General features: G+C 53.7%; 2 protein-coding genes across 4 annotated transcripts; both read left to right on the top strand.

The window, feature by feature from the left end:
* Positions 1-416: 416 nt before the first annotated feature.
* On the top strand, positions 417-14,385 carry PIGS (phosphatidylinositol glycan anchor biosynthesis class S). Of its 2 annotated transcripts, none has more exons than XM_051825417.2 (12): positions 417-542; positions 784-923; positions 1,008-1,119; positions 5,947-6,036; positions 6,303-6,394; positions 7,050-7,161; positions 7,423-7,565; positions 9,172-9,286; positions 10,675-10,820; positions 11,678-11,778; positions 12,901-13,111; positions 13,446-14,385. In XM_051825417.2, exons 1-12 carry the CDS (start codon positions 509-511, stop codon positions 13,719-13,721), a joined length of 1,572 nt encoding a protein of 523 aa, XP_051681377.1. In that variant the 5' UTR covers positions 417-508; the 3' UTR covers positions 13,722-14,385. The 2 variants fall into 2 exon arrangements, with proteins under 2 accessions (XP_051681377.1, XP_051681376.1); XM_051825416.2 differs by having other exon boundaries at positions 6,954-7,161.
* A 755-nt stretch (positions 14,386-15,140) lies between these two features.
* On the top strand, positions 15,141-20,472 carry UNC119 (unc-119 lipid binding chaperone). Of its 2 annotated transcripts, none has more exons than XM_051825924.2 (5): positions 15,141-15,438; positions 18,683-18,796; positions 19,252-19,354; positions 19,474-19,646; positions 19,894-20,472. In XM_051825924.2, exons 1-5 carry the CDS (start codon positions 15,219-15,221, stop codon positions 20,004-20,006), a joined length of 723 nt encoding a protein of 240 aa, XP_051681884.2. In that variant the 5' UTR covers positions 15,141-15,218; the 3' UTR covers positions 20,007-20,472. The 2 variants fall into 2 exon arrangements, with proteins under 2 accessions (XP_051681884.2, XP_069917220.1); XM_070061119.1 differs by lacking the exon at positions 15,141-15,438 and adding an exon at positions 17,475-17,498.
* The last annotated feature ends 5,284 nt before the right edge of the window (positions 20,473-25,756 follow it).

Genomic DNA, 25,756 nt, shown 5'->3' with positions numbered 1-25,756 from the left:
CAAAACACCAGGAGAGCCAATTATGCTAAAAGATACTAGCTTGTCCCCTCCGTGATTGAAGCTCTTCAGAGGGGGCTCTCTGGTAGGAATGATAAACTTAGATAATCAGGATAGCTGATAGTTTAAGTGCCAGACACTTAAATCAATCATCTTATTTAAGTATCTCCAGTTTTCAACTGCCTGTGGTTGCCCAAACTTAGTCCCCGGGGCTAGGACTGTGTTCTAAACGGAAACGGGATTAACCAAATGTCTCCGGCAGCACCGAAGCCCCGCAGTCCCCGGATCTCCCCCTTGAAGCCCTGGTAACCTCCTTTCAAACTTGTAGCCGGACTCCACGTGGGCCCCGCCCACCCCTCGCCGGTCGCCTTTCTCCCGCCTGCTGGTCTGGAGCGCCGCTCGGGATTGGCCGCAATTGCTGCCGTAATCCCGTCCCCTTCCTGAGGGGTTTCTGATTGGTGAAGGCTGACGCAGCTCCGCCCCTCGGCGGCCTGAGCAGCCGGAAGGCAGGATGGCGGTCGCCGCGACCTCGGCTACGGATATAGGTTCGGTGGGCTTCGGGTGGGGGCCTGCGGCTCGCGGATCTCGAGGGAGGAATGTGGGAGTGGAGACTGTGGTGTGCGAGAGGGCCTGCGGACTAGGGGTCAGGGGTCGCTTCAGACGGACCCCTGCAGATTCGGGCCGAGGCCCTCTGAGTACTCGCTGCCCGGTTTCCTCCGCATCGGGTGTGGGGCCGTCCCCCGAGCCGGTTCCCAGCGCCTCAGTCGGTCTCCCCCGTGCCCTCAGAGGTGGTTCGGGGCAGGCGCGCTGCCCTCTTCTGCGCTGCGGTGGCCATCGTGCTGGGGCTGCCGCTCTGGTGGAAGACCACGGAGACCTACCGGGCCCCTTTGCCTTACTCCCAGATCAGTGGGCTGGATGCCCTGCAGGTGAGACCCGGGTGGGGAGGACCAGGGGACAGCCCACCCGTCAAGCGGGGTCTCAGCTAAGGGCCCTGATGCGCCTTCCCACAGCTGCGGCTCATGGTGCCCGTCACCGTCGTGTTTACCCGCGATTCGGTGCCCCTGGACGACCAGGAAAAGCTGCCTTTCACCGTTGTGCATGAGAGAGAGATCCCTCTGAAATGTGAGTTCCTTCAGGGGCAGGGCTGCCTCGTGGAGCTGAGGTCGGTCCAGCGATGCGTTGAGTGCCCCACAAAGGTGGATTTAAAGATCTCTCCGAGCAGTGTGTTTGGGTGGGTGGATGGGAGGAGCCTATTCAGTGTCATTGGCAAGGCAGTAAGCGTTATCTGATCAGAAACAGTGGATGCCTAGCAGAGGATGGAGGAAGTGAGATGTCCAGGAGGCACAGGGAGTTTGAAGTTAAGTTGCATGTGTGTGTACAGAGCCCTATTCGGGTTACCATTAAACACTTCGCTGTGAGACACTTCACTTAGCTACCAGCAATTTGGGAATGAATAAGACATTGAGAAAGGTTTCAAAAGGTTCATAGGTAGGGGAGAGAGTTGCACAGATAGAAGAATATCAGAAACAGAGATTGCAGTTAAGCAAGAGCATTAAACTATCTAGGAGTAAACAAAGGCACCAAAGGTTTTGAGGAATGTAGTGTTTAAAAATGTATTTATTTGGGGCTGGTGTTGCGGCATAGGCGTAGCAGGAATATCTGGTGCCTGCAGTGCCAGATGCCAGTTTGTGTCCCGGCTGCCCCACTTCCAATCCAGCTCCCTGCTAATGGCCTGGGAAACCAGCAGAAGATGGCCCAAGTGTTTGGGTCCCTGCACCCATGTGGGAGACCCGGAAGAAGCTCCTGGCTTCAGCCTGGCTCAGCCCTGGCCATTGTGGCCATTTGGGAAGTGAACAGTGGTTGGAAGATCTTTCTCTCTCTCTCTCTCTCTCTCTCTCTCTCTCACACACACACTCTCACTCTCACTCTCTCTCTGTCCCTCTGCCTTTCAAATAAATAAAAATAAATGTAATTTAATTAATCAATTTATTTGAGCTACAGAGGGGGAGAGAGACAGACACAGAGAAGGAGCCCTTATCCAGCTCTTATCTCACTGGGGATGAGAGGAGGGTGATGAGAGGAACCCAGTTACTTGAGCCCTTACTGCTGTCTCCCAGGATCTGCATCAGCAGGAATCTGGAGTCAGGACCTGGAGCTGGGGATTGAACCCCGGTATCCTGAAATGGACGCCTATGTCTTAACTTGCGTCTTAATGGTTATGCCAGAGTCTGCCCACAGGGATGTAATTTTTATTGGATTTTTATTTTACATTTGGATTTTACATTGGATTTTTATTTTATTTATTTGTTTTTTAAAGATTTATTTATGGAGCCGGTGCTGTTGTATAATGGGTAAAGCCGCCACCTGCAGTGCCAGCATCACATATGGGCCATGGTTCGAGTCCTGACTGCTTCACTTCTGATCCAGCCCTTTACTATGGTCTGGGAAAGCAGTACAAGATGGCCCTGCACCCACGTGGGAGACCCAGAAGAAGCTCCTGGATTTGGATTGGCCCAGCTATAGCTGTTGTGGCCATTTGGGGAGTGAACCAGCGGATGGAAGACTTCTCTCTCTGCCTCTGCCTCTCTGTAACTCTTTCAAATAAATAAATAAATAAGTCTTTTAGAAACTTATTTACTTATTTGAAAGGCAGAGAGAGATTTTTCCATCCGCTGGTTCACTCCCCAACTGGCCACTACAGCTAAGGCTCAGCAAGGCCGAAACCAGGAACCAAACTCTTTATCCAGGTCTCCCATGTGGGTGTAGGGATCCAAGTACTTGGGCCACCCTCTGCTGCTTTCCCAGGAACACTAGCAGGGAACTGGATCAGAAGTGGAGCAGCCAGGACTTGAACTGGTGCCCATGTGGGAGCTGGTGCTGCAGGCAGCAGCTTAACCCACTGCACCACAGCACTGGCCCTAATGTGGATTTTTAAAGAATGTGTAGGAATTTAGGTTAACTGGAGAGGGGAAAGAGAACAATATGAGCCAGTAATGAGGGTTCATATTAGTGGTTGCCCACTGTGTGCTAGAAACTAGGTAAAACACTTTACTTGTGTTGTCCTCATTTCATCTTTTCTATTATGATTCCCACTTTATAAATGAAGAAACTGAACCTGAGTCTAACTTGTCCAATATCACATAGCTTGTCAGAAGTGGAGCTGGGAGTTAAATTAAGATTTGATAGATTCCAGTGTCCACGTTTTTAAACAGCAAACTATACTCCTCCTCTGTAAAAGCTTGGAGGGGCGGCTCAGCACGCTGCTGTGAGCAGTGTCGCCTTCCTGGAGTGTGAAGTGGAAGACTGGGAGTGACTGGAGATGGGGGCCAAGTCTAGAACGTGAAATGCCTGTAGCATCATTTTTTTTTTCTAAAGATTTATTTATTAATTCGAAAGTCAGAGTTACACAAAGAGAGGAGAGGCACAGAGAGAGAGAGAGGTCTTCCATCTGCTGGTTCACTCCCCAGTTGGCTGCAATGGCCGGAGCTGCGCTGATCTGAAGCCAGGAGCCAGAAGCTTCTTCCGGGTCTCCCACATGGGTGCAGGGGCCCAAGCACTTGGGCCATCTTCTACTGCTTTCCCCAGACCATCCACAGGGAGCTGGATGGGAAGTGGAGCAGCCAGGACTAGAACTGGCACTGTTATGGAATGTCAGCATCACAGGCAGTGGCTTAACTCACTGTGCCACAGTGCTGGCCCCAAGATATTTTTTTTTAATCACACTATATATGGTTCAGCCTAATGTACAGGCACATACTTTTGGCTTTTCTAAACAAAAATTGCTTACACCTCACATGTGTGATTGCTTTCAGGTTATCACGACCATCTTCATTCTTGGTGATAATGTAATCAATATGTGGGTGTCCTGTGGAAGCAGTGTAGTATTTATATTTCCCCAGGTATCTCAAAGGTGTACTTTTTTAAAAAAAGATTTATTTATTTCTTTGAAAGTCAGAGTTACAGAGAGAGAGAGAGAGAGAGAGAGAGAGAGAGAGAGAGGTCTTCCATCTGCTGGTTAACTCCCCAGTTGGCTGCAGCGGCCAGAGCTGAACCGATCCAAAGTCAGGATCCAGGAGTGTCCTCTGGCTCTCCCACATGGCTGCAGGGGCCCAAGGACTTGGACCATCTTCCACTGCTTTCCCAGGCCATAGCAGAGAGCTAGATTGGAAGAGGAGCAGCCGGGACTAGAACCGGCACCCATATGGGATGCCGGCACTGCAGCTGGCAGCTTTACCCACTACGCCACAGTGCTGGCCCCACAAAGGTGTACTTTTATAGTTGGTTTATTCCAATCAGAATCAATACATTGCATGTGGTTAAGTCTGTTTTATTATATATGAGTCCCCTCCAAAACCTCCCCTCAAATGCTTCTTTTCATAGCACTGATACTTGTTGTAGAAATCAGGTCATTTTTTAAGTGGAACATCTCATATTTGGGATTTGGCACATTACCCCTTGTAATTTCATTTAGTTTATTCCTCTGGTGTCCTTGTTTCTTATAAGCCAGTAATTAGATCTTGAGGCTTGATTAAAACCAGGTTCAATTTTTTGGGAAGAACACTTTGTGGTGGTGTGGTTACTTCCTGATGTGTTACATCACAAAGCAGGGAATGGCCATTGGTTTCCTTTGGGTGATTACTTAGTGAGTTCAGGTGTTGTCAACCCCGGCTGTCCCCATCAGCCTTTCACTTAATGGTTTTAGCCTCTATTTAATATTGGAATCCATTTCATTAGCAGTTGCGGAATAGTGATTTTTCAATTCTGTCATTTTGTCTACCTATGTGACCTGGAATTCTATAACAAATTTTTTTTTTCCATAGATTTTAAGTTCAGCTTGTCGAGTTTCAGGGGATAGAAAGTCCCTTTGAAATTGCCTTACATGTTTAGATTAACTTAGGCAGAATTGACACCTTACAGTATTTAGTCTTTCTATTCAGGGCCCTTGTATATTTTTTTCATTTGTTCAGATTTAAAGATTTATTTATTTGAAAGGCAGAGTTATGGAGAGAGAGGGAGAGATAGAGAGAGAGGTGTTCCATTTGCTGGTTCACTCCCCAAATGGCTGCAACAGCCAGGACTGGACTAAGCCAAAGTCAGGAGCCTGGAACTCCATCTGTGTCTCCCACATGAGCAGCAGGGGCCCAAGTATTTGGGTCATGTCTGCTGCTTTCCCACGTGCATTAGCAGGGGGTTGAATTGTAAATGGAACAGCTGGGACTCAGACTGGCATTCATGTGGGATGCCGGCATCACAGGCAGTGGCTTAACTTGCTGCGCTATGACACTGGGCCCAAGAGATTTTTTATAAATGATTACTTTTCTAATTGGATGTTGCTGCTAATTCCTATGGCTGTTGATTCTTGCATATTCTTATATCTAGTCATTTGCTGAACTGTTCTAATAGTTTTTCAGTTGATTCTCTGATTTTCTTTAAAAATAATTTACTACTTCAGAAGTGGCCATTTCATCTGTTTCTTTAAATATTTCTAAGTTTTATTTCTCTTTAGAAAGAACAATGCTGAATAGCAGTGAGAGAAGTAGAGGAGCTAGAAGACACCCTTGTCTTGCTCACTAGCTTGAATGGATGTGTTAGGTGTCTTGTCATTAAATGTGCGTTTTGTTTTTTATCAAGAGTGCTTGTTGGGTTTCTTTTCTAAGGGCAACAGTTGGAATGTCTGAATGTTTTTTCTCCTTCACCTGTTCATACAATGAATGTTGAAATAGATTTCCCAGTAGGAAGATGAATCAGGCTGAAGGAGCAGTGTGGCCCCGGCACAGGCAGGAACGAGGGCAGCTGAGGGAAGCGCGTGTCGTCCATGCAGAAAGGGCAGTGTGGCTCTTCCTCTGCAATAAACTGTCCTGTGTCTTCAGACCTTGGACAGTGTGAGTGCTGAGGAGGCGCGCAGGGGCCTGACGCTCGCACTTCTCATGCTGCTTCTTTCTCTCCCAGACAAGATGAAAATCAAATGCCGTTTCCAGAAGGCCTATCGGAGGGCTTTGGACGAAGAGGAGGAAGCCCTGTCACTGGGCAGTGTGCAAGGTATGTTTCCTTCTGATCTCTATGGGTGTAGTTTCTACAGCTTGTCTGACCTCTAGACCTCTCTGGGAAGGCTGGGAATGAGGGACTTTGGGTTTTAGCCTGGGCCACTAAGGCCCAGAGAGGTTGACTGGCATATCCAAGCTTGGCCGCAGTGTCAGCCGAGTGTGAATGGAGCAGTGGCCTAGACACTCGGGGGCCTGGAGGGGCTGGAGGTGGAGGTGGAACGATGTTTTTGTTCTGGTTGTACCACCTGTTTTTATTCCCAGAGGCCGAAGCTATGTTGGCTGAGCCCCAGGAGCAAGTGGAGGGCTCTCTGACCGTGTACGTGATCTCTGAACATTCCTCACTTCTTCCCCAGGTAGGGTAAGCAGAGCACCGAGGCCTTGCCTCGTGCCTCCAGCTCCTCCTCTCCCAATGCCGCCTTCTTGCAGCATTGTTTTCTGTTTCTTCCATTTGCAGAAAACTCCATATCTTTAAAAAAAAAAAAAAAAAAAAAAAAGTGGAGATCTGTTCATTGACTGGGTCTTTCCAAGTATAAGACTTGTATATGGTTGAAGTGCCAATAACTGTTTAAAGTGGAAAAAGTCAGTAGGATTTGGGGGTGGGTGTTTAGCAAAGTGGTTAAGTCCCTGCTCAGGATGCTTGCCGCCCATATCTCAGGTTCCAGTTCCCCATTTTGCCAGCTGCTGAAGATGTAAATGCTGCCTCTACCGGTGTCTTCTCGGAAAAAGGAGGGAATGGAGATGAATGAGAACCCTCATAGGTGCTCATGGCTCCGAAATGCTGAGTTAGCAACTCACCTTGATCCAGAGGGAGGTTCAAGGCTGTTGGTCAGGGGAAAAAGACCAGATTCTCACAGACAGGAGCCCGAGTGCTTTTCTGCGTTCTTCTCTGAGCCGTCGGCGTTCTTATCACAGGATAAGATGAGCTACATTGGGCCAGGGCGGACAGCAGTTGTGCGGGGGATAATGCACCGGGAGGCCTTGAACATCATGGGCCGCCGCATCATCCAGGTGGCCCAGGCCATGTCTCTGACGGAGGATGTGCTTGCTGCTGCTCTGGCCGACCACCTTCCGGAGGACAAGTGGAGCTCCGATAAGAGGCGGCCTCTCAAGTCCAGCTCGGGTAGGGTGTGGGGTTTTGGTGTGGGAAGGAAGGGGAGGCTGAATTGGCGGGGAGGAGGGGAATCTGCATGCAGAACTCTTAGTCCTTTCCTGGTCTCAGCCTTTTCTTAAGGCACTTATTCCAGTTTGTTCCTCCCTTTGGTTCCATGGTGGCAACCAGTCAAGTTCACCTTAGGAGAAAAAGTTCACCGTAGGCAGGGGTGGGCTGCCCTTCTTCCTGGATCCATAGGAGCCTCTAACTTCCTGACTCCTGTTTCTGTAGGCTATGAGATCACTTTCAGTTTACTCAACCCAGACCCCAAGTCCCATGACGTCCACTGGGACATCGAGGGGGCTGTCCGGCGCTATGTGCAGCCTTTCCTGAGTGCCCTCAGTGCTGCTGGCAACTTCTCTGTGGACTCTCAGGTGAGACTGGGAGCGAGTTAAGGAGGCCTTTTCAAGGTACATAGGTGCTTAGTGTTGGCAAGTACAGTCTGTTCCTCCACCTCTGAGAGCTTGTGAATTTGCTGGGAACTTCCTGCATATGTGCATACGTGCAATGTCATAGGGCAGGCATGGGGCCAGGGAATGTGTGTCTGTGTGCACCTTGAGGGTAGGTTCTGGTGCTTTCCTTTCTCTCCTTGGTGTCCTGCTCAGAGTGTCTTGTCATTCCCTCTTTTTTTTTTTTTTTAAAAAAAAATTGATTTATTTATTTGAAAGAGTTACAGAGAGAAGGAGAGACAGAAAGGTGTCGCTCCCCCTCTTCGTGGAGGAACGACACAGGACCCTGCGCTGTTCTTTCGTCTGCTCGGCCCTCCCCGGGTTTGCTGCTGGTTCTTCCCGGGTTGGCTACTATCCCTTCCACCTCCGTGGAAGGGCAGTTCCCCCTGGCCACATTCCCCACTTCCGCAGGGGAGCGGCACACCGCCGGCCGGCTCTCTCGGGGGCTGCACAGGTGTTCCTTCAGCTAGATGTTCCCCTTAGATGTTCCTGGTGCATGCCGTCTCTCTCCTCCTTCATAGTCCTCCTCCGCCAATCCCAACTCGGCTGCCCACACGCCGAGTACGCTGCTCTCCAATCAGGAGCAAGTCCTACAGTTTATTGGTTGAACTGGAGGCAGCTGTGTAAAAGCTGTTTTCTTCTCTCCCAGCGCCATATTGTGGGAGAGCAGATGCACAGAACAAGTCCCAATTCCAGTAACTTAGTCCAGTCCGAATTGCTCCCCACAGAAAGGGATCTTCCATCCACTGGTTCACTCCCCAAGTGGCCGAAATGGCCAGGGCTGTGCCAGGCCCAAGCCGGGAGCCAGGAGCATCTTCCAGGTCTTCCACATGGATGCAGAGGCCCCGGGACTTGGGCCATCTTCCACTGCTTCCCCAGGCCATAGCAGAGAGCTGGATCAGAAGTGGAACATCCGGGACCAGAACCAGTGCCCATATGGGATGCTGGTGCTTCAGGCCAGGGCTTTAACACACTGTGCCACAGCGCCAGCCCCTGTCATTCCCTCTTAAAAGACCAATTCAAAATGACTCCCTCTGGAGCTGCACTCAGCAGCTATGCCTAGACAGTGGTGCCATCAGCCATCCTTAAGGAATTGTTTAGGAGGAAAAAAAGCTTCCTGAAATGTGTTAATGTAGTAACAATAAAGACAGGAAGAATGTAGCTTTCTGTATCCCACTATGTCCTTGTAGGGAAGGCATGTGGGAGAAATTTTTATCAGGTCGTGGTGGTGGGAGTAAGGCCTCTGAATAACTGGCTTGACTTGATTTGGTCGACACTGAGTTAATGCTGTTCTTTGTTTCCGCTGTTAGAAGCCTGGCAGAATTCGTGGTTCGCAAAACAGGCATTTAGTAAATGTTAACTTTGTCCTGGGCTTCGTTGGTTTTTTTTCCTATATCTATTCTATTTCAGTCCCGATTGTTGTTTCTTATGCTTGGCCTTGCCCGGCTTATATCTTTTAAGGCACCTCCAGTCTTTTTGGGGGGAAAGTGGCGTATGAGTAAATACAGCCTCCTCCCTGTTTGCTCCACAGATCCTTTACTATGCGATGTTGGGAGTAAACCCCAGGTTTGACCCGGCTTCCTCCAGCTACTACTTGGCCATGCACAGCCTCCCCCATGTCATCAACCCAGTGGAATCCCGGCTGGGTGAGCTTCTGAAGATGGGGTCTTTCTGCCAGGCCAGGGAGGGGCCCCGAAGGCTCAGCCTGCAGTTGGATACGGGTTGTACACGGTGATGGTCCCAGGTTGGCTTAGGCTGAGAGGCCTGGGGAGATTTGGACTCCTTTTTCTTCCTTTAAAATTTTAAAAAATGTAATCAAAGGACAGTGAGAGCTTCGATTCAGTGGTTCATTTCCCAAATGCTCACAGTAGCCGGGGCTGGGCCAGGTCAAATCCAGGAGCCAGGAACTCTACCCTAGTCTCCCACATGAGCCCTCCCCTGCTGCCTTCCAGGGTCTGCGTTAGCAGGAAGCTGGAATCAGAAGTGAAGCTGGGGCTTGAACTCAGGCACTTCAACACAGGATGTAGGTGTCCCAAGCAGCATCTCACAGCCTGCCCCAGCTTCTTTTTTATGATGCTGCTAATGTCCCCATCTTCACACCTATTGTATCCAAATAAAGGCCTTTAGTAAACATGATCCCCAGCACGTTGTACAAATAAATTGCTAGGCTGGCTCTCCCTCCCTGAAATACTCATCTAGGAGAGATCTGGGTATACACATGGGAGACAGCAGACGTCTATGGTGGAGGAACCTTGAAGCCATGATAATAGTTTTCATGTGTGAAGTGGAGCTTAGGAAGAGTAGGTGTGAGCAAGAACGGTAAATCCAAGCCAACCAAAGTTGAGTGTATCTCCAACTAGAATTGCAGGCACCAGAGGCAGGCTGGAGTAAACCTGGGGCTAAGCAGGGAGTGGCGCATGAGGCATTAGGGAAATGCCTCCCCCTCGGTTCATTCATTCAGCAGACACTGACAGTACCGGAGACAGAAGGGCAGTTAGGCAAAGGGAACTATGAGCTTAGATCTAGAAGAGAAGAGAACGTAGCCATGCAGGGAGCCCAGGAAGGTTTACCCTGACTGAAATGTGTGTGAGTGCGGCTGGCAGGGCAGCTGGGTGCCAGATCATAAAGGACTGGGCTAAGGAGTTTGAACTCTAATATGACATGAGCGACTAGCCACCGAAGGGTATTAAGCAGGGAACTGACATGACATCAGATAGATCCTAGTGCATAAAAGCTATAGTAATGTAGGTCCAGTGGGACAGTGGCCAAGACAGCTATCTTAAGACAGTCAAAGAAGTCCCTTTAGATGGGGGGACATTCCAGGGGATGTCTTGAGGCTAAGGACTATGCTCCACCTGTGTGGCATGTCTCAGGAGAACATTTGGAGGTCTGTGCCACAGAAATCCTGGACTGGAGGATATCCTGGTGGTCATCGGCGGGGAAAACTCGGTCCCAGAATGAGTGACCAGCAAGGTAGAGGCTGTTCTGGAGCTGAGATCTTGGTGTTCTAACTCTCCTTCTCTCTCTGCCACAGGATCCAGCGCTGCCTCCCTGTACCCTGTGCTCAACTTTCTGCTCTACGTGCCTGAGCTTGCCCACTCGCCCCTGTACATTCAGGACAAGGATGGGGCTCCAGTGGCCACCAACGCCTTCCACAGTCCCCGCTGGGGTGGCATTATGGTAAAAGTCACACTCTGAAGACCCCAGAGCCCAGGCTTCAGGGACAGACAGACAGACATGCCCTGAAACTGCTTCTTCTGTTTTTCTTCTGGGGTCCTCATGCCTTCGGCCTCCTCTGCCAGCCCTGCTGCTGCTTATTTCTGCCCTGTAACCATCTTGCACTTACCAAGGCCATCCTGTGACCAGCTTAGATATTGGCTCTATCTTTGGGGGTCTTGTAAGATTGGGAACCTTGTCCCCTTGTGAGACTGGGAGTTTCTCATGGGTGAGAACTGTAAAATGAGATTTAAAATTTTCTTTTACAGGACTTTCCTGGGGTCATTGAGATAATTTATTTTTCCTTTTATATTATGTATTCCCCAAAAATGTCAGCTGTTTCATTGGGTTTCTAGTTTGTTTGTTTTTAAAGATTTATTTATTTATTTGAAAGTCAGAGTTATACAGAGAGAGAAAGAGAGGCAGAGAGAGAAAGGCCTTCATTCCACTGGTTTACTCCCCAAGTGGCCACAATGGCCACAGCTGCGCTGATTCGAAATCAGGAGCCAGGAGCTTCCTCTGGGTCTTCATGCAGGTGCAGGAGCCCAAGGATTTGGGCCATCTTCTACTGCCTTCCCAGGCCATAGCAGAGAGCTGGATCAGAAGTAGAGCAGCCAAGACCCGAACCAGCGCCCAAATGGGATGCTGGCACTGCAGGTGGTGGCTTTACCCACTACGCCACAGTGCCGGTCCTGGGTTTCTGGTTCTAATGAGCAGGGAATATGTCTTCCTTTTCCTTCATGGCCTCTGAATTGCCTAGGGGAGAGCTGTGCACCTGTAGGGGTGTGGCAACCTCAGGCTCCTTCTCCTTCTGCTTTCAGGTATACAATGTTGACCCCAAAGCCTACAATGGCTCCAGGCTACCAGTGAGAGTCGAGGTGGACATGGTACGAGTGATGGAGGTGTTCCTGGCGCAGTTGCGGTGAGGTCCTGGCTATCTACTTGGGGTGTCCTCTGTCTCCCTGATGACCTGAAGTTGGCCAGCTGCCCCCTGAGATCGTCTGCTGGGCTGCCGAGAAGGGGGCTGCCGAGAGCAGAGAAATCTCACTTGGCAGGAATGTCTTGGCTGTGTCTAGAGCCCCAGGGAAACTGAGAAAGGTTTCCAAGGAGCTCTGTGTCCTCCTCTTGAGGAGGATTAGCAGGTGACAAAACCTGTTTTAAGAAAAATAAGTTCATGTACTTCAGATCCCTGGGGTATGATTAGGGGTGCTTAAGAAGATAGCTGGCAATTCTTACGCGAACTGATCCACTGAGAGTGGCAGTCTGAAGTCCTGTGTTCTGAAGTTGTGTCTGGGCTCACCAGGAGAGTGTTCCGAGTGATTAGTAATGTCTGTCGTGGGTACAGCTTACAGAAGCACAGCACATGTGCCATGTCAAAGGTGGGCTTGCATCATCTCTTAACACCAAGTCCCACTGGCCCCATTTGTCCAAAGAGAGTAGAAAGAGTGAGGGAATTCAACGGAGTTGGTGTTAGAAATACTTTTATTATAGAACCTTTGTCCTTTGTTTTTCTTTCTTTTTCTTCTTTTTTTTTTTTTCCAGATTTATTTTGTCTATTTGAAAGGCCACAGTGGCTAGGGCTGGGTCAGGCTGAAGCCATGAGCCCAAGCTCCATCTGGGTCTCCCACATGGGTATTGGGTCCAAGTACTTGGGCCATCTTCCATTGCCTTCTTAGGGGCATTAGCAGAGAGCTGGATCAGAAATGGAGCAGCTAGGACTTGAACTGGCATCCATATGGGATGCCAGCATCACAGGTGTTGGCTTTATCCACTGCACCATGGAACTTTTTTTTTCCCACAAGATTTTGGAAATCTAATAAAGAAACAGTGGAAATGCAACATTCTGGTTGAAGCAGGGACTGGGGGCTCTGGATTGCTTGGCGTTGCTGCTCACCTTCCGAGACCCTGAGACACTTGCCACAACCCCTGTGGCTCTGGATACGACTGAAAATCATTGGCTTAGAGCAGGTATTACAGGAATCCTAGTCACAGCCTCCCACCTTCTGGTCTCAGCCACTTTGATCTTCTCTCCCTGTTTCTCCAGACTGCTTTTTGGGATTGCTCAGCCCCAGGTGCCTCCAAAATGCCTGCTTTCAGGGCCCAAGAGTGAAGGGCTGATGACATGGGAGCTAGACCGGCTGCTCTGGGCTCGATCGGTGGAGAACCTGGCCACAGCCACTACCACCCTCACGTCTCTGGCCCAGCTCCTGGGCAAGATCAGCAACATTGTCATCAAGGACGACGTGGCATCTGAGGTAAGCAGGCCTAGGATTGGAGTGGCCAGTGAGGCCCAGGGTGTGGCAAGACCAGAGAGCCAGCTGAGGCCTGGGATGAGTGTGGGCGTGCCACCCATGGTGCCCCTGGCTACCTGCAGACAGCCGTGCCAGCTCCCCAGCAGGAGTCACGATCGGAGAGAGGGTTCAAGCTGGACCTCAGAAAATAAGCCGCAGCCTTGTTAGCCTGACCTGCATAGATCCTTGGTGAACTCCAGGCCCCCTCCCTGATATACAGAAGGCCCAGTAAGGCCCAGTCCCCTTCCCCGCAATGGCCCAGGCCTTACTGCTAACCATCGTCCCCTCCCCTTCCTAGGTGTACAGGGCTGTAGCTGCAGTCCAGAAGGCAGCAGAAGAGTTAGCCTCTGGGCACCTGGCGTCTGCCTTCGTCGCCAGCCAGGAGGCTGTGACGTCCTCTGAGCGGGCCTTTTTTGACCCCTCGCTCCTCCACCTCCTCTATTTCCCCGATGACCAGAAGTTTGCCATCTACATCCCGCTCTTCCTCCCCATGGCCGTGCCCATCCTGCACTCCCTGGCCAAGATCTTCCTGGAGACCCGGAAAAACTGGAACAAATCTGAGAAGACAGACTGAGCAGGGCGGCATTTCAGCAGAAAGCCTCGCTTCTGGCCAAGGCGGGGAGGGTTCAACAGAGGCACGTGGATGGGGCTTCGGGGAGGGACTGACTGACTCTCCAGCAACCCAAGTACACCACTCCAAGATGGGCTCATCTTCCCTCCGCTCCCCAGTCCCTTGGCTCAGGTCCCTTCCCTACCTCCTTATCTGACTTGAAGGCCTCTGCCTGTCTCCCTGGAGGCGGGGGCAGCTCGCCTCTGCATAAAGCAGGGGAAAACCCTGGATTAGATTCTAGCCTGTTCCCCTGCGTTTCTCTCTGACCGCAGCAGAGGAGAGCGGTAGCGTTGCTGTCACGGACAGGGTATGGCACAGGTCACCTCCAGGATCTTCTGCCTGATTCCTCTCCCTTCTGGCTGACTTGTTGGGTACAGCCTGACCGGAGCCCAGGATCTGGTGCTGTGTGTAGCAGTTTCCCTTCATGCTTGCCGAGAGGCAGTGTGGTAAGTTCTAGACTCGGAATCAAACAGGCCTGAATTCATATCCTCGCTTCTGCAGTATTGTTTGGGGAGCTTTGGATAAGCCACTTAATCTCTCTGAGCCTGTTTTCCGTTTGTTCAAATGACACTGATGATACCTCCCTTCCAGGGCGGCTGTGAGGATTAAATGTGATAAGCACGTGAAAGTGTTTGCGCTCCGTTTGGCTCTTAGTACATAGTGAGTTTACTAGAAGTGGGAGCATGACTGTCGCTCTTTCTTCCTCCATGTCTAAAGGTTTTCTGATAAAGTACTCCTGCGCTCACAGGCCCACCTTGCCTCCACACGGCCATGTGCTCTTCCTGTCTCCAGGAAGTCCTGGAACAGCTCCTGCCTTTTAGTACCGTGTCTTGGAAAGAATAGCTTGTGCCAGTGTAAGCCCTCGGATACTCTTTCATCAGTTTGAAGAAAAAAAAAAAAAATGTTTTGAGCTGCCAAGAGCACTGTGCTAGGCGCTGGGGTATACAACAAAGCAGACAGGATCTCTGCTTTCACGGAGCAGGCCTGTCAGGGGCAAGAGTCTGAACACATAAAAATAATTTCATAGTGCTTTAGAAAGAAAAAACACCAGACTGATCAGATAGTGACTGGGGGAGGGAGGCCTTAGAGGCGATGACATTTGAGCAGAGTGACACCAGAAGGCTGGGATGAGAGCAGCAGTGGAAAAGGATCCCAGGCGAAGGCCCTGGGACTGGAACTCGCCAGAAGGGCAGAAAGACTGGGACACAGCAGGTAAGAGCACTTAGGACCTCCAATACTTCTGAAAAAGTACTCAAAAATGAACAAAATCCAGGGCAGCCCCCGTCCGCCCTAGGTCGTCCAGCCCTGGTGGGCGTGGCCCCACCGGGCCCGCCCTGGGGGCGGGGCGGTACCTGGGGCCCCGGCCGGGGGCGGGGCTGCGGACGCTCCCCCTTCCCCTGGCTCCAGCCAGCGCAGGCAGCGGCGGCGGCGGCAGCAGGCGAGCTGCGGCCCCGCGAGGCCATGAAGGTGAAGAAGGGCGGCGGCGGGGCCGGGACGGGGGCGGAGCCCGCTCCGGGGTCCTCGGGCCCGAGCCTGGAGCCCACGCTGGATCCGCGGGCTGAATCCGAATCCGGGTCCGAGTCGGAGCCAGAGGCAGGCCCGGGGCCCAGGCCGGGGCCGCTGCAGAGGAAGCAGCCCATCGGGCCGGAGGACGTGCTGGGGCTGCAGCGGATCACGGGCGGTGAGCGCCGGCGAGGGAGCGCCGCCCGCGGGCGGGAGGGAGAGCGAGCCGGGAGGGGGCCTGCAAGGCGCGCTGAGCCCCGGCCCCCGCCCCCTTTCTCGCCTCCCCTCCCCCACCAGGCCCCTCGCCTGTGTCCCCTACTCTACTCCTCTCCCTTCTGCCTGCAAGCCTGAGATCTCTGGGTTCCCCTTCCCTTGATCTCTCGGTACGCTCCCCCTCTTTTCTCTGGAGGTTTATTTCTAACCCATTTCTTCCCCTTTGAGAGTCTGTCGCTTTTTTTGGTGGAGGTGGGGCAGCATCTGCAACAGGGAGTCTTGGGGCTGGGAGGCCCGTCCGCACCAATGAGGGGGGTCACGTGCAGGGTGTCCGCCCACGCTGGGGGCCAGGGGGAGGCTGTTCCTGAGCCCACAAGACCCTCGGGTCTCCCTGAGCATTGGTGCCCCCATCCCATCTTCATCCCCAGGAGGGAACGAGCAGGAAGCGTCATTGCGCTGGCTGTGGGCCCTGTCATGGGAGCGGGTTAATGCCCCCCAAGCCTGTCCTCTCTGATCCCTTCCACCGTGGGTAGGAGTTTCTGAGTGTAATTGACTGGGTGACCTTGGACAAGTAGCTACACTTCCCTGAGCATGTTTCTTCATCTGTAAATTGGGGATACTGACACCGACTTCATCAGGTTGCTCTGAAAATAAAGAGCCGTCTGAATCTGAGCTCTGCTTGCACTATAAATAGGGCTCCTTTATCCATGCGTTGAGGGCCCCTCAGGGCTGCCCCTGGCTTCTGGGAGGCAGACAACTGGGCATGCAGGGCAGGGGAGAGGGCCACTCTAGGCAGAGGACAAGGGCCAGGACGCCTCCTGGCAGAGGCCACGGCTCAGCCTTGCAGAGACCATGGCCCTCCACATGGGATCGTTCAGCAGCAGCCCGGCCTGGCCCCCTTTGTGAGCAGCTCTGGGGCCTCTGTGTGGGGATGGGAGGCAGGCACTGGAGTGGACGTGAGCCCTGAGCTGCAGGAGCTGCAGGGCTGTGGAGGGACCCTGGTGGCAGGCCTGAGCATGCCTCTGGCTCCCTGGGGACCCCGCTCCCTCTGAGCTAAGCAGCGGGCATTCTTGTCTGGGCCCCCAGCGCGTGGAGCTCTCGTTCCTGTGGGTATTGAAGGTGGGAGAGGGCTGGAGCAGGCTGATGCTGGTGATGATTGGGCTGCGGTTTGCAGCAACAGCACCCAGTTCCAGCTTAGCTCTGGGACAGACTCCCTTATAGAAAATCGGAGGTCAGGCCGACCTGAGGCCCGGGCAACTTCTGGGGTTTGTTTTGTAACCATAGGAGGCTTCCAGCGCAGGTACTCCCATGTGTCTCCTAATTTGGAGGAAATGTCACAGCCCCGAGAGAAGGGGCATCCGTGGGCAGTGCAGCGGGCAGGTGTTCACTGGAGCCCTCCCTGTGCTGATCAGGAGCTACGTGCCGGTCTCTCCACCCTGCAGCCCTGGGATGGTCTCTTCTGACCCTAATCACACAGGTCTGAGGTTTGCTGTTCCAGGATTACCAGGCCCTGAATCCAGCTTAGGGAGCTATTTGTGGCTGAGGGGAAGGGAACAGTTGTGTTCCGAGCCCTAGGCCATCGTGACCCTGGGCCCCGGGCTGCATCCTCCCCTGGCAGAGGGAGGGAGCAGCCCCTGTTCCACGCTTCCTCTGCAACAGAGGGGTTGGCAGGTCGAGTCTGCAGTAGAAGAGACTGGGGCCAGGCTGCCAGAGGTTGCTCTCGAGCAAGTGGAGAGGCCCGGAGAGGTGGAAGATGAGGGAAGAGAGGGCTTCCTGGGGAGCTGGGAATTGGCTCCCAGGATCCCACTCCCAGCTCTGCCACCTCCCTTCCCTGTGGCCTGCACCGTCTCTCCATGAGGGCTCCCCATGGAGTTCATGGAAATAAGTATGATGGAGTCGCTGTGCATGGATGTCAGACTTCCAGTGCACCCAAGTAAACATTTGATTCCATTTTCCCATGGCCTTTTGAAGTACCCTTGTATACCTTGGGACTAGTGCTTACTTTCTATGAAAATCAGCATGGAGGTAAGAGTTACCCACGCCCATTCCCCCTCCTTTCCCCACCATGGGGCAGTGCTGGGCCCCATGGTCCCAAATGGCTGCCAGGGGGCTTCCTGGAGGGGGTTACCCCAGGCAAGGAGAAGAGGCAGACCTGGGGAAGAGAGAATGACTGTGTTCCCTTCCTCTTCCTGCCCTAGAGGAATAGGAGGTGACCCAGGGGCCTGGAGGGTAGTTTGCAGGCCTCTCGGGGCCACCAGGGGAGGGTGTGGTGCTGTACGGGATGGCAGCATGGGAGCCCCCCTGCACCGCTCTGCTCCTTCCTGTTCATCGGCCCCCTGAGCACCTGCAGTTGGTCAGCAAGAGCAGTGAGGGTTAGATCAGGCCCTGTATGTTCCTGAGCTTCCTCAAGCAGGGCCTGTCTCTGTTCCTGGTTCCCCTTAACCTCACCCACACCCTCTTCCTGGCCTAGACTCTCCTGTCCTCTGTGGGGTCTGGGGGTGCTTTCCCTGTGGCAAGGGGCTCAGATGGGTGGATGGGTGACGTCTCAGGGTCTTCCCTCTGTTTGCTAAGACTTCCTCCTGTTTGGAGAGCAACAGGGGATGGGAGCAAAGTTGGCTCCCTTTCCCCCAGTATCCTAGGCTCTGGGCTTGAGTCAGCAGAGCTTTGGCTAAGCTGCTTAAGAGAGCTGGGCTTGGATAAGCCGCTTATCGGAAGAGAAGGGGGGCTGGGAGAGAAGAAGAACAGAGAAAGGGTTTTGTACCTGCCTTGGCACCCCCCATTGTCAGTGAAAGTCAAATCACAACCATCCTTGCCTGACATATCTGGATGTGGTGGTGCCAGAGGTGGCCATGGACAGGGCTGTGTCGCCCCTTTTAGAGTGGAGTTCCCGAAGGTGGGGCTGTGTCTTCCCTCTTGGACCAGGGGCTCCCACTGGACTGGGCCCATTTGGCACAAAGGCATCCAGCCAGCCTGGCAGAGCTGAGGCTGAGATCTGGACCCTCAACTCCAGGGTGGAGGGGAGAGTGGGGGAAGGGCCCTGACTGTCCCTGATCCGCTGAGGCCAGTAGGATGGGGCTCTTCTTCCAGCTTAGGTCTCCGAGGCAGAGTTCTGTCTCTTCCAGGAGAAAGAGGTAGCTAATCCAGGCACCCACAAACTGGCAGCAGGGCTTTGGGGACCCATTGGTTGCTCAGCTGCCTGTCTCCCCTAGACTACCTGTGCTCCCCCGAGGAGAATATCTACAAGATCGACTTCGTCAGGTTCAAGATTCGGGACATGGACTCAGGCACTGTCCTCTTTGAAATCAAGAAGCCCCCAGCCTCAGGTGAGCAGGCCAGGTGGGCTGCTAAGAGGGGGAGGCAGGCAGGCACTGCAGAGAGCTCTGCCCAGCGACTTCTTGGGCTTCAAAGGAGTCGGAGTAGAGTTGAGGCTCGGATGCCAGGATCGTCCAGGATTTGCAGGCAGCCGGGCCTGTTTTCCTTGCCATACGTTTCTGGACTTGGACGTCTTGCCCCTTCAATCCCTGCCAGCCTGCCCTCTGCAGGCCTTTTTGGGAACTGCAGGCGGCTGCACCCTGCAGTCCACAGAACCTCATTTGAAATCTGACCTAGAACCCGCAAGTGGTATCATCATTTGACCAATGGTTCTAACCCTCCACATGTACTAGAATCTTCTGGGGAGTTGTCAAAAATTCAGACCAATGGAGCCATGGGGAGGAACCTTGGGTGGGCAAGGGCCTCAGCCTGACACCCACTGAGCCCCAGCTGGGGTACCTTGCAGAGCGGTTGCCCATCAACCGGCGGGATCTGGACCCCAATGCTGGGCGCTTTGTCCGCTACCAGTTCACCCCTGCCTTTCTCCGCCTGAGGCAGGTGGGAGCCACGTGAGTCTCTGGGCTGGGGTGCAGCAGCGGGTGAGGGGAAGGGTGGGAGGGAGCCCTTCCTGCCAGCCAGTTGGCTGGCTTGCCGGCCACACTGAGCCCTGCCCCTCCTCCTGCTTCAGGGTGGAGTTCACGGTGGGAGAGAAGCCCGTCAACAACTTCCGCATGATCGAGAGGCACTACTTCCGCAACCAGCTGCTCAAAAGCTTTGACTTCCACTTCGGCTTCTGCATCCCCAGCAGCAAGAACACCTGCGAGCACATCTACGACTTCCCCCCGCTCTCTGAAGAGCTGAGTGCGTGGGCAGGGAGTGTGGGGGGGTGCGAACAGAGACCAGGCTGGGGTGCAAGGGGTCCTGGTGGGTCTGACCCCCTCCCTCCCTCCTCTCCAGCCCCGCCCCCAAGTCTTCTGGATCAGGCACCGTTCCCACGTCACCTGTAGAGAAATGGGCAAAGTGGCTGGGAACTCAGGTGCCCCTGTCCTGCAGGGGCCCTGCTCCAGCTCCTGACCTTTGCCCTTGCCTGGCTGGGCCTCTCTTGCAGTCAGCGAGATGATCCGTCACCCGTACGAGACACAGTCTGACAGCTTCTACTTCGTGGATGACCGGCTGGTGATGCACAACAAAGCAGACTATTCCTACAGCGGGAACCCCTGACCCCAGCCGCAGCAGGCTCTGGACCCTGAGCCGGGACCTCCCCAACCCTCACCTCCCTACTCCAGGTGTTCTGCCTGGGGAGTGTTCGCGGATCCCCGGCCGTGGAGTCCGAGTCGGGAGGAAGGGTACCTGCTGTCTGCCAGCCACGCCCCTCAAGCGTGTGGGGTGGGGTGGCAGGAAGGCCTCTTGGGAGAGGAGCAGCCAGGACTTCCAGGCAGTTTCAGGATAGGTTTCCCTCCCCAGGCTGTGACTAGGTCAGGGCAGGATCCATTCCTTATTGCCTGCCCACCACCATCAGGCCATTTAGAGTCGAAAGTTCACAGACACAGATCCACAGTTGGGATCTGGCCCCATTGGCGGCTGAGACACTGCCTCAGGCCTAGGGGGGGACTGGCCCCCATTGCAGCCTATGGTAGGAGCTGGACCAACTGTACATAGTTTTCAATAAACTTTCTCCTTTTCTGTTCCCTGGTTTGGGCCATCTGCGTGGGGGGTGGGGGCAAGCAGTGCTGTCCCAAAGTAGTGAAAATCTCCCACCTCCTAGTGCCCTGTGACCCCAGTCCTCGTGCCCTCTGAGCCTCTTCGCCCGGACACCACCCTTAGCATCCAGAATCCATCTAGAAGCAATGTTTTAAGTCTGGTGGAGCCACCAAGGGTTTCTCCTGTGATGATGGAGACTGGCTGCGGGAGGGGAAGCACTGGCCTGGAACCAGCCAGTCCTGGCAGCTGAGTGGAGAGCAAAGGCCCCCAGCTGCAGCATGGGAGAAGGTGTGGGGAGACGCCCTGCCCCCGCCTCGCCCCCTGACCTCCGTGAGTCTTCACTGGAGAAGGCTACAGGGCTCAGCTGGGCCTGCCGCCATCTCTGCCCTCTGCTGTGTTGGGGAGCTCCCTAGCCTGGCCAACCCTGCCCCTAACACTGCTTTCTGCCTCTTCTCCTGTCCCAGAGCCAGAGGAGAGGGGCATGAGGTAAGCAGAGAGCTCACTTTGGGGTTCAGGCCCCCTTTGGAGGCCCCTGGTGCCGCATGCCCTCTGGGGACCTCAGAAGGGCTGGAGTTCAGCTGGTTCTGGGGAGCTCTCGCTGGGGGCCGGGATCTCTACTGACCTGGGTTCTAAAATGAGTGGGACACAGGGCAAAAAGCCTGTCCCTGGAACAAGCTGGCCTGGGTATTGTGGGAGAAGGCGCTCGTAAGCCCAGGACAGGAAGAGGCAGGAAGACAGCATTTGCACACTGAGGCTTGGAGGCAAGATTTGTCAGGTTTGTTTCAGCAGGAGTGAGTGTGACAGATCCGTGGAGCCTCTGAGCCAGGTGGGGAAGCCCCAGGAGGATTAGGTAGGAACAACTTGGTCAGATGGTCTCTGGCTGCTGGAAAGATTGAGACTAACTGAAATAGCTAAGAGCTGGGAATGCAGACCCAGCTGGGAGCTTTACACGTGCCTAGGTCATGTCTGAGAAAGGAAAGGTAGGCCCAGAGAGGTTAACTTGGCCAGCTGGTGTTGCCCAGCTGCTAATGGGCAGGGGCAGAGTTTGAATCCAGGCAGCCTGGCCCCATGCGCTACCATGCTAGAGACAGGGCAGTGTGTGTGTGTGTGAAGGGGGGGGGGGTGCTTGCAGGATTTGGGTGAGTGTTGAAGGGAACTTGAATTGGGTCAGCATCCCAATTCTGAAACGGGAAGTTGAGATTTTTGTTGTTGCTGTTCTTAATGATCTAGTCGGGTCTTTAATATATTTGAAATGGACAGAGATCTTCCATCCCCTGGTTCACTCCCCAAAGGCCCACAACAGCCAGGGCTGGACCAGGCCAAAACCAGGAGCCTGGCACTCACTCGGGGTCTCCCCCATGGGTGGAAGGGACCCAAGTACTTGAGCTGTCATTTACGGCCTCCCAGCGTGTGCATCAGCAGGAAGCTGGATTGGAAGCCAAGGTGGGACTTGATTCTAGGCTCTCTGATGTGGGATGTGGGTGTCGCATACAGAGGCTTAACCCACTGTGCCACAACACCCACCCACTGGTTGAGATCTTCAGTGAAACCCCGGGAGTGGTGGCTGATTGCCTGTGGAGTTGGAGAAGGAAAGAGTGGGGCTTAATGCCTGGGATTCAGGATGCTTGAGGTGTAGACGCTGGGCTCAGGAATCCAGGCGGGACCTGAGGAGTTCAGGGTGGGACCTGCTGTGGCGTGGCAGAGGTGTCCTGGAGGAAATGACTAGAAGACAAGAAGCTTGGTCCCTGAGACCCAGAGGGGAAGGAGACTGCTGGAGGCGGTGGCTGAGACGATGGGGTCTTCAGCTGGCACTTCAGGCCTTCAGAGAGCAGGGGCCAGGAATGCCAAGTGGCCTGCAGTTTCTAGGACTCCCCTAAACCCTGCAAAGAGCCGCCCCCCCCCCCCCCCACTGAGGGTTCTGGATGAGAGAACAGAGCAGGAGAGGAGCCAATGACGGTGACAGGGGAGCAGAAGCCTGCCTAGGAGGAGGCTGTGTGAGAAGCTACAGGAAGGCAGAATTTCACCAAGAAGCGGGGGGCCAGCAATGGTCAGTTGCCGTAAGAACGTGGGGGGGGGGGGAGTTAGCCTGCAGACGAGGCTGCAGCCGCGCTTTCGTGGCGGCTGCCGCGGTTCACGGGTTGCAAGTCCGCAGGGGCGCTCTAGTGAGGAAGAACACCCTCCCCCACCTCACTGAGCTGCCCCACCCGACTGGGCTGAGGGTCTACACTGGTCTGCACGCCTCGGGCACTGGTCTCGCTCGCCGCTCAGGGTGCCACTTGCTGCGCTGGGTTCCCGACAGGCTCCCTGGACAGTACTGGAGGAGAAAGATCGATGGAGGTGGGGCAAGTCCTGGCTCTGATGCTGGTGAGCTGTTGTCCTTGCTGGAGCTGTAACTCAGGCTCCCCTTAAGTGGGCCAGTTGTTCTTCTTTTTCTTTTCTTTTCTTTTTTTTTTTTTTTTTTAAGATTTATTTATTTATTTGAAAGGCAGAGTTACAGAGAGAGTGCACACACGCACTCTGTCAGTTCACTCCCCAGATAGCTGCAACAGCTGGAGGTGCGCCAGTCCAGATCCAGGAGCCAGGAACTTCAGTGTCCCCCACATGGGAGCAGGAACCCAAGGACCCAGGCCATCCTGCACTGCCCTCCTAAGACACAGCAGAGAGCTGGTTTGGAAGTAGAGCAGCTGGGACCCGAACCGGCACCTCAGGCGGTGGCTCCACTAGCTGTTTTCACTCTGACTTCTTAGAGGCTCATGAGGATCCTGGTGCACACGGGAAAGCCCAAATACCACAAGGAAGCCGACAGCCCATGCCCTCGGGGCTGCCTGCAGGGTGCACATTGGCACTGCCAAACCAGGTGTTAGAACTTAAAAAACAAAAAGTATTTACTTATTTGAAAAGCAATGACAGAGAAAGGGAGGAGAGAGCCCTTCCGTCTGCTGGTTCACTCCCCAGATGGCCGCAACAGCTGGGGCTGGGCCAGGCCAAAGCCAAGAACCAGGGACTCCATTCTGGATTCCCATGTGGGTGCCAGGGACCTAGCACTTGGGCTATCATCTGCTGCTTTCCCAGACTGGACGGGAGGGAAAGCAGTCGGTGCTCTGATATGGGGTCCCAGTGTTGCAGGCACTTAGCCTGCTGTCTCATGACTCCCAGCCCAGGTGTTAGAATTTTGAGGTGCTTCCCTTCTAGTTGGTAAAAGCAGCTGTCCTGAGCCCCACAGCTGTCCTGAGCCTCCACAGCCTCCCCCCCTTGCCTGGCCCCTCTCCTAGGTGTCACCCACCATTTCCCTACCTCTGATAACTAAAGCAAGGGTGCTTTCTATTTTATGTACCACTGACCCTTTTGTTGTCAATCTGCTAAAACCTGTGGATAATAAATGCTTTTTAAGAGCATAAAATACATTGTCATCCTATATACTTGCTAAAATTTATTTCAGAGAGAGAACTCTCATCATTGGTTAGCTCCTCAAATACCTGCAACAGCTGGGGTTGAAACCAGGAGCCTAGAGCTCAACCCAGGTGTCCTTCATGAGTGGTGGGGGCCCAGGTACTTGCACCATCACCACTGCCTTCCAGGGTCTGCCATAGAAGGAACCTGGAGCCAGGAACTCCAGCTATTCCAATGTGGGATGTGGCTATCAACTGCTAAGCTAAATACCTGCACATGCATTCCTACGTATTTTTTGTACTAATGACTATGTAGGCATCTCTCTGTGTGTGTGTGTACTCTGCAATACCTATGGTGTGAAAATATCTACTTCTCATGACAAATCACAGGGACTGCTGAGACTTGTGTTGCTGATTTCCATAATCACAGGAATGCCAACAAGAGGTCAGTGAAAATGAAGATGTCACTATTTTTATCCAAGTTCTTGAACCATGATTTTTTTCCCTTAAGATGTATTTGTTTGAAAAAGCAGAGTTACACACACACACACACACACACACACACACACACACACACACACAGAGTCTTCCATCTGTTAGTTCACTCCCCAAATGGCTCCAACAGCTGGGGCTGGTTGAAGCCAGGATCCTGAACTCCATCCAGGTCTCCCAAGTGAGTCCTTGGGCCATCCAAGGACTTTCCCAGGTGTGTTAGTATGGAGCTGGATCAGAAGTGGAGCAGCTGGGACTCAATCAGCACCCTTGTGAGATGTCAGCCTCTCAGGCGGTGGCTTAACCCGCTGCCCCACGATGTTGGCCCCATGAGTCTGTGAAGTTGAACCAGTTTTACCCCCACATTTAGAATCCCTGAGCAAGGCCGGCGCTGGCACTAGGCTAATCCTCTGCCTTGCGGCGCCGGCACACCGGGTTCTAGTCCCGGTTGGGGCGCCGGATTCTGTCCCGGTTGCCCCTCTTTCAGGCCACCTCTCTGCTGTGGCCCGGGAAGGCAGTGGAGGATGGCCCAAGTGCTTGGGCCCTGCACCCCATGGGAGACCAGGAGAAGCACCTGGCTCCTGCCATCGGATCAGCGCGGTGCGCCGGCCGCGGTGGCCATTGGAGGGTGAACCAACGGCAAAAGGAAGACCTTTCTCTCTGTCTCTTTCTCTCACTGTCCACTCTGCCTGTCAATAAATAAATAAATAAATAAAATAGAATCCCTGAGCATAACAATTCATTTCTCCAAACAGAACAGGGAGCTTGCAGATCCTGCTTCTGTGGAGACGGGACAGGACAGGTTGTTGCTCGCTCTGCAGCGTGGTGAAACATCTGGGTGGCCAGCAGAGGGCAGCATTGGAACAGGAGCGGAGACTGGTGTCAGGTGGTGCAGATGCTACATTTTAAGTCTGAGGGCCAGTGGGTCACCAACCAACAAACTAGATCCAAAGTCTCATCTGTTTGCCACCCGTCTTCCTCGCGCTGGGGTTCAGCTCTCTCACAGGGGTGCCGAGTGGGCCCACGAGACAGCCTGTGGGCTCCCTGGAGCAGGTGTCCTCTGCTAATCGCCTGGAGGTTCCCAGGTAGGCTTGTCTGAGCTCCCAGTGTCCAGGGCCAGCATAGGGGTTCCAGTAAAGTTCTCCCATGAAACACTTGCTCCATCCTGGAGGGGGCCTGGGCTCGAGACACAGGCCAGGGTTGGGCAGAACCGGGGTGCGACGCCATGTGAGACAGCGGAGAACCTTCATTCCCTTCCTTGACAGCCAGGGCTGGGCTGGGGCAGCTGGATCTTGCTCATGGCGCTAATGTGCACCAGCTGCCCACGTTCCCCCTCACCCTGCCACACCCAAGTCCTCTAGCCTTGGACCCAACCTTAGAGTCTGGGAG

This window comes from Oryctolagus cuniculus, chromosome 17 (genome assembly GCF_964237555.1).
Source record: "Oryctolagus cuniculus chromosome 17, mOryCun1.1, whole genome shotgun sequence".
Lineage (NCBI taxonomy): Eukaryota > Metazoa > Chordata > Mammalia > Lagomorpha > Leporidae > Oryctolagus > Oryctolagus cuniculus.
This window is presented reverse-complemented; position numbering and strand designations above follow the sequence as displayed.

Bases quoted from the DNA above. Each gene is read 5' to 3' on its own strand.
- PIGS (XM_051825416.2), top strand. From the start codon at position 509: ATGGCGGTCGCCGCGACCTCGGCTACGGATATAG. The intron at 7,566-9,171 runs GTGAGACTGGGA...TTTGCTCCACAG, and splicing joins ACTTCTCTGTGGACTCTCAG to ATCCTTTACTATGCGATGTT. The intron at 11,779-12,900 runs GTGAGGTCCTGG...CTGTTTCTCCAG, and splicing joins GTGTTCCTGGCGCAGTTGCG to ACTGCTTTTTGGGATTGCTC.
- UNC119 (XM_051825924.2), top strand. From the start codon at position 15,219: ATGAAGGTGAAGAAGGGCGGCGGCGGGGCCGGGACGGGGGCGGAGCCC. The intron at 15,439-18,682 runs GTGAGCGCCGGC...TGTCTCCCCTAG, and splicing joins GCTGCAGCGGATCACGGGCG to ACTACCTGTGCTCCCCCGAG. The intron at 18,797-19,251 runs GTGAGCAGGCCA...GGTACCTTGCAG, and splicing joins CAAGAAGCCCCCAGCCTCAG to AGCGGTTGCCCATCAACCGG.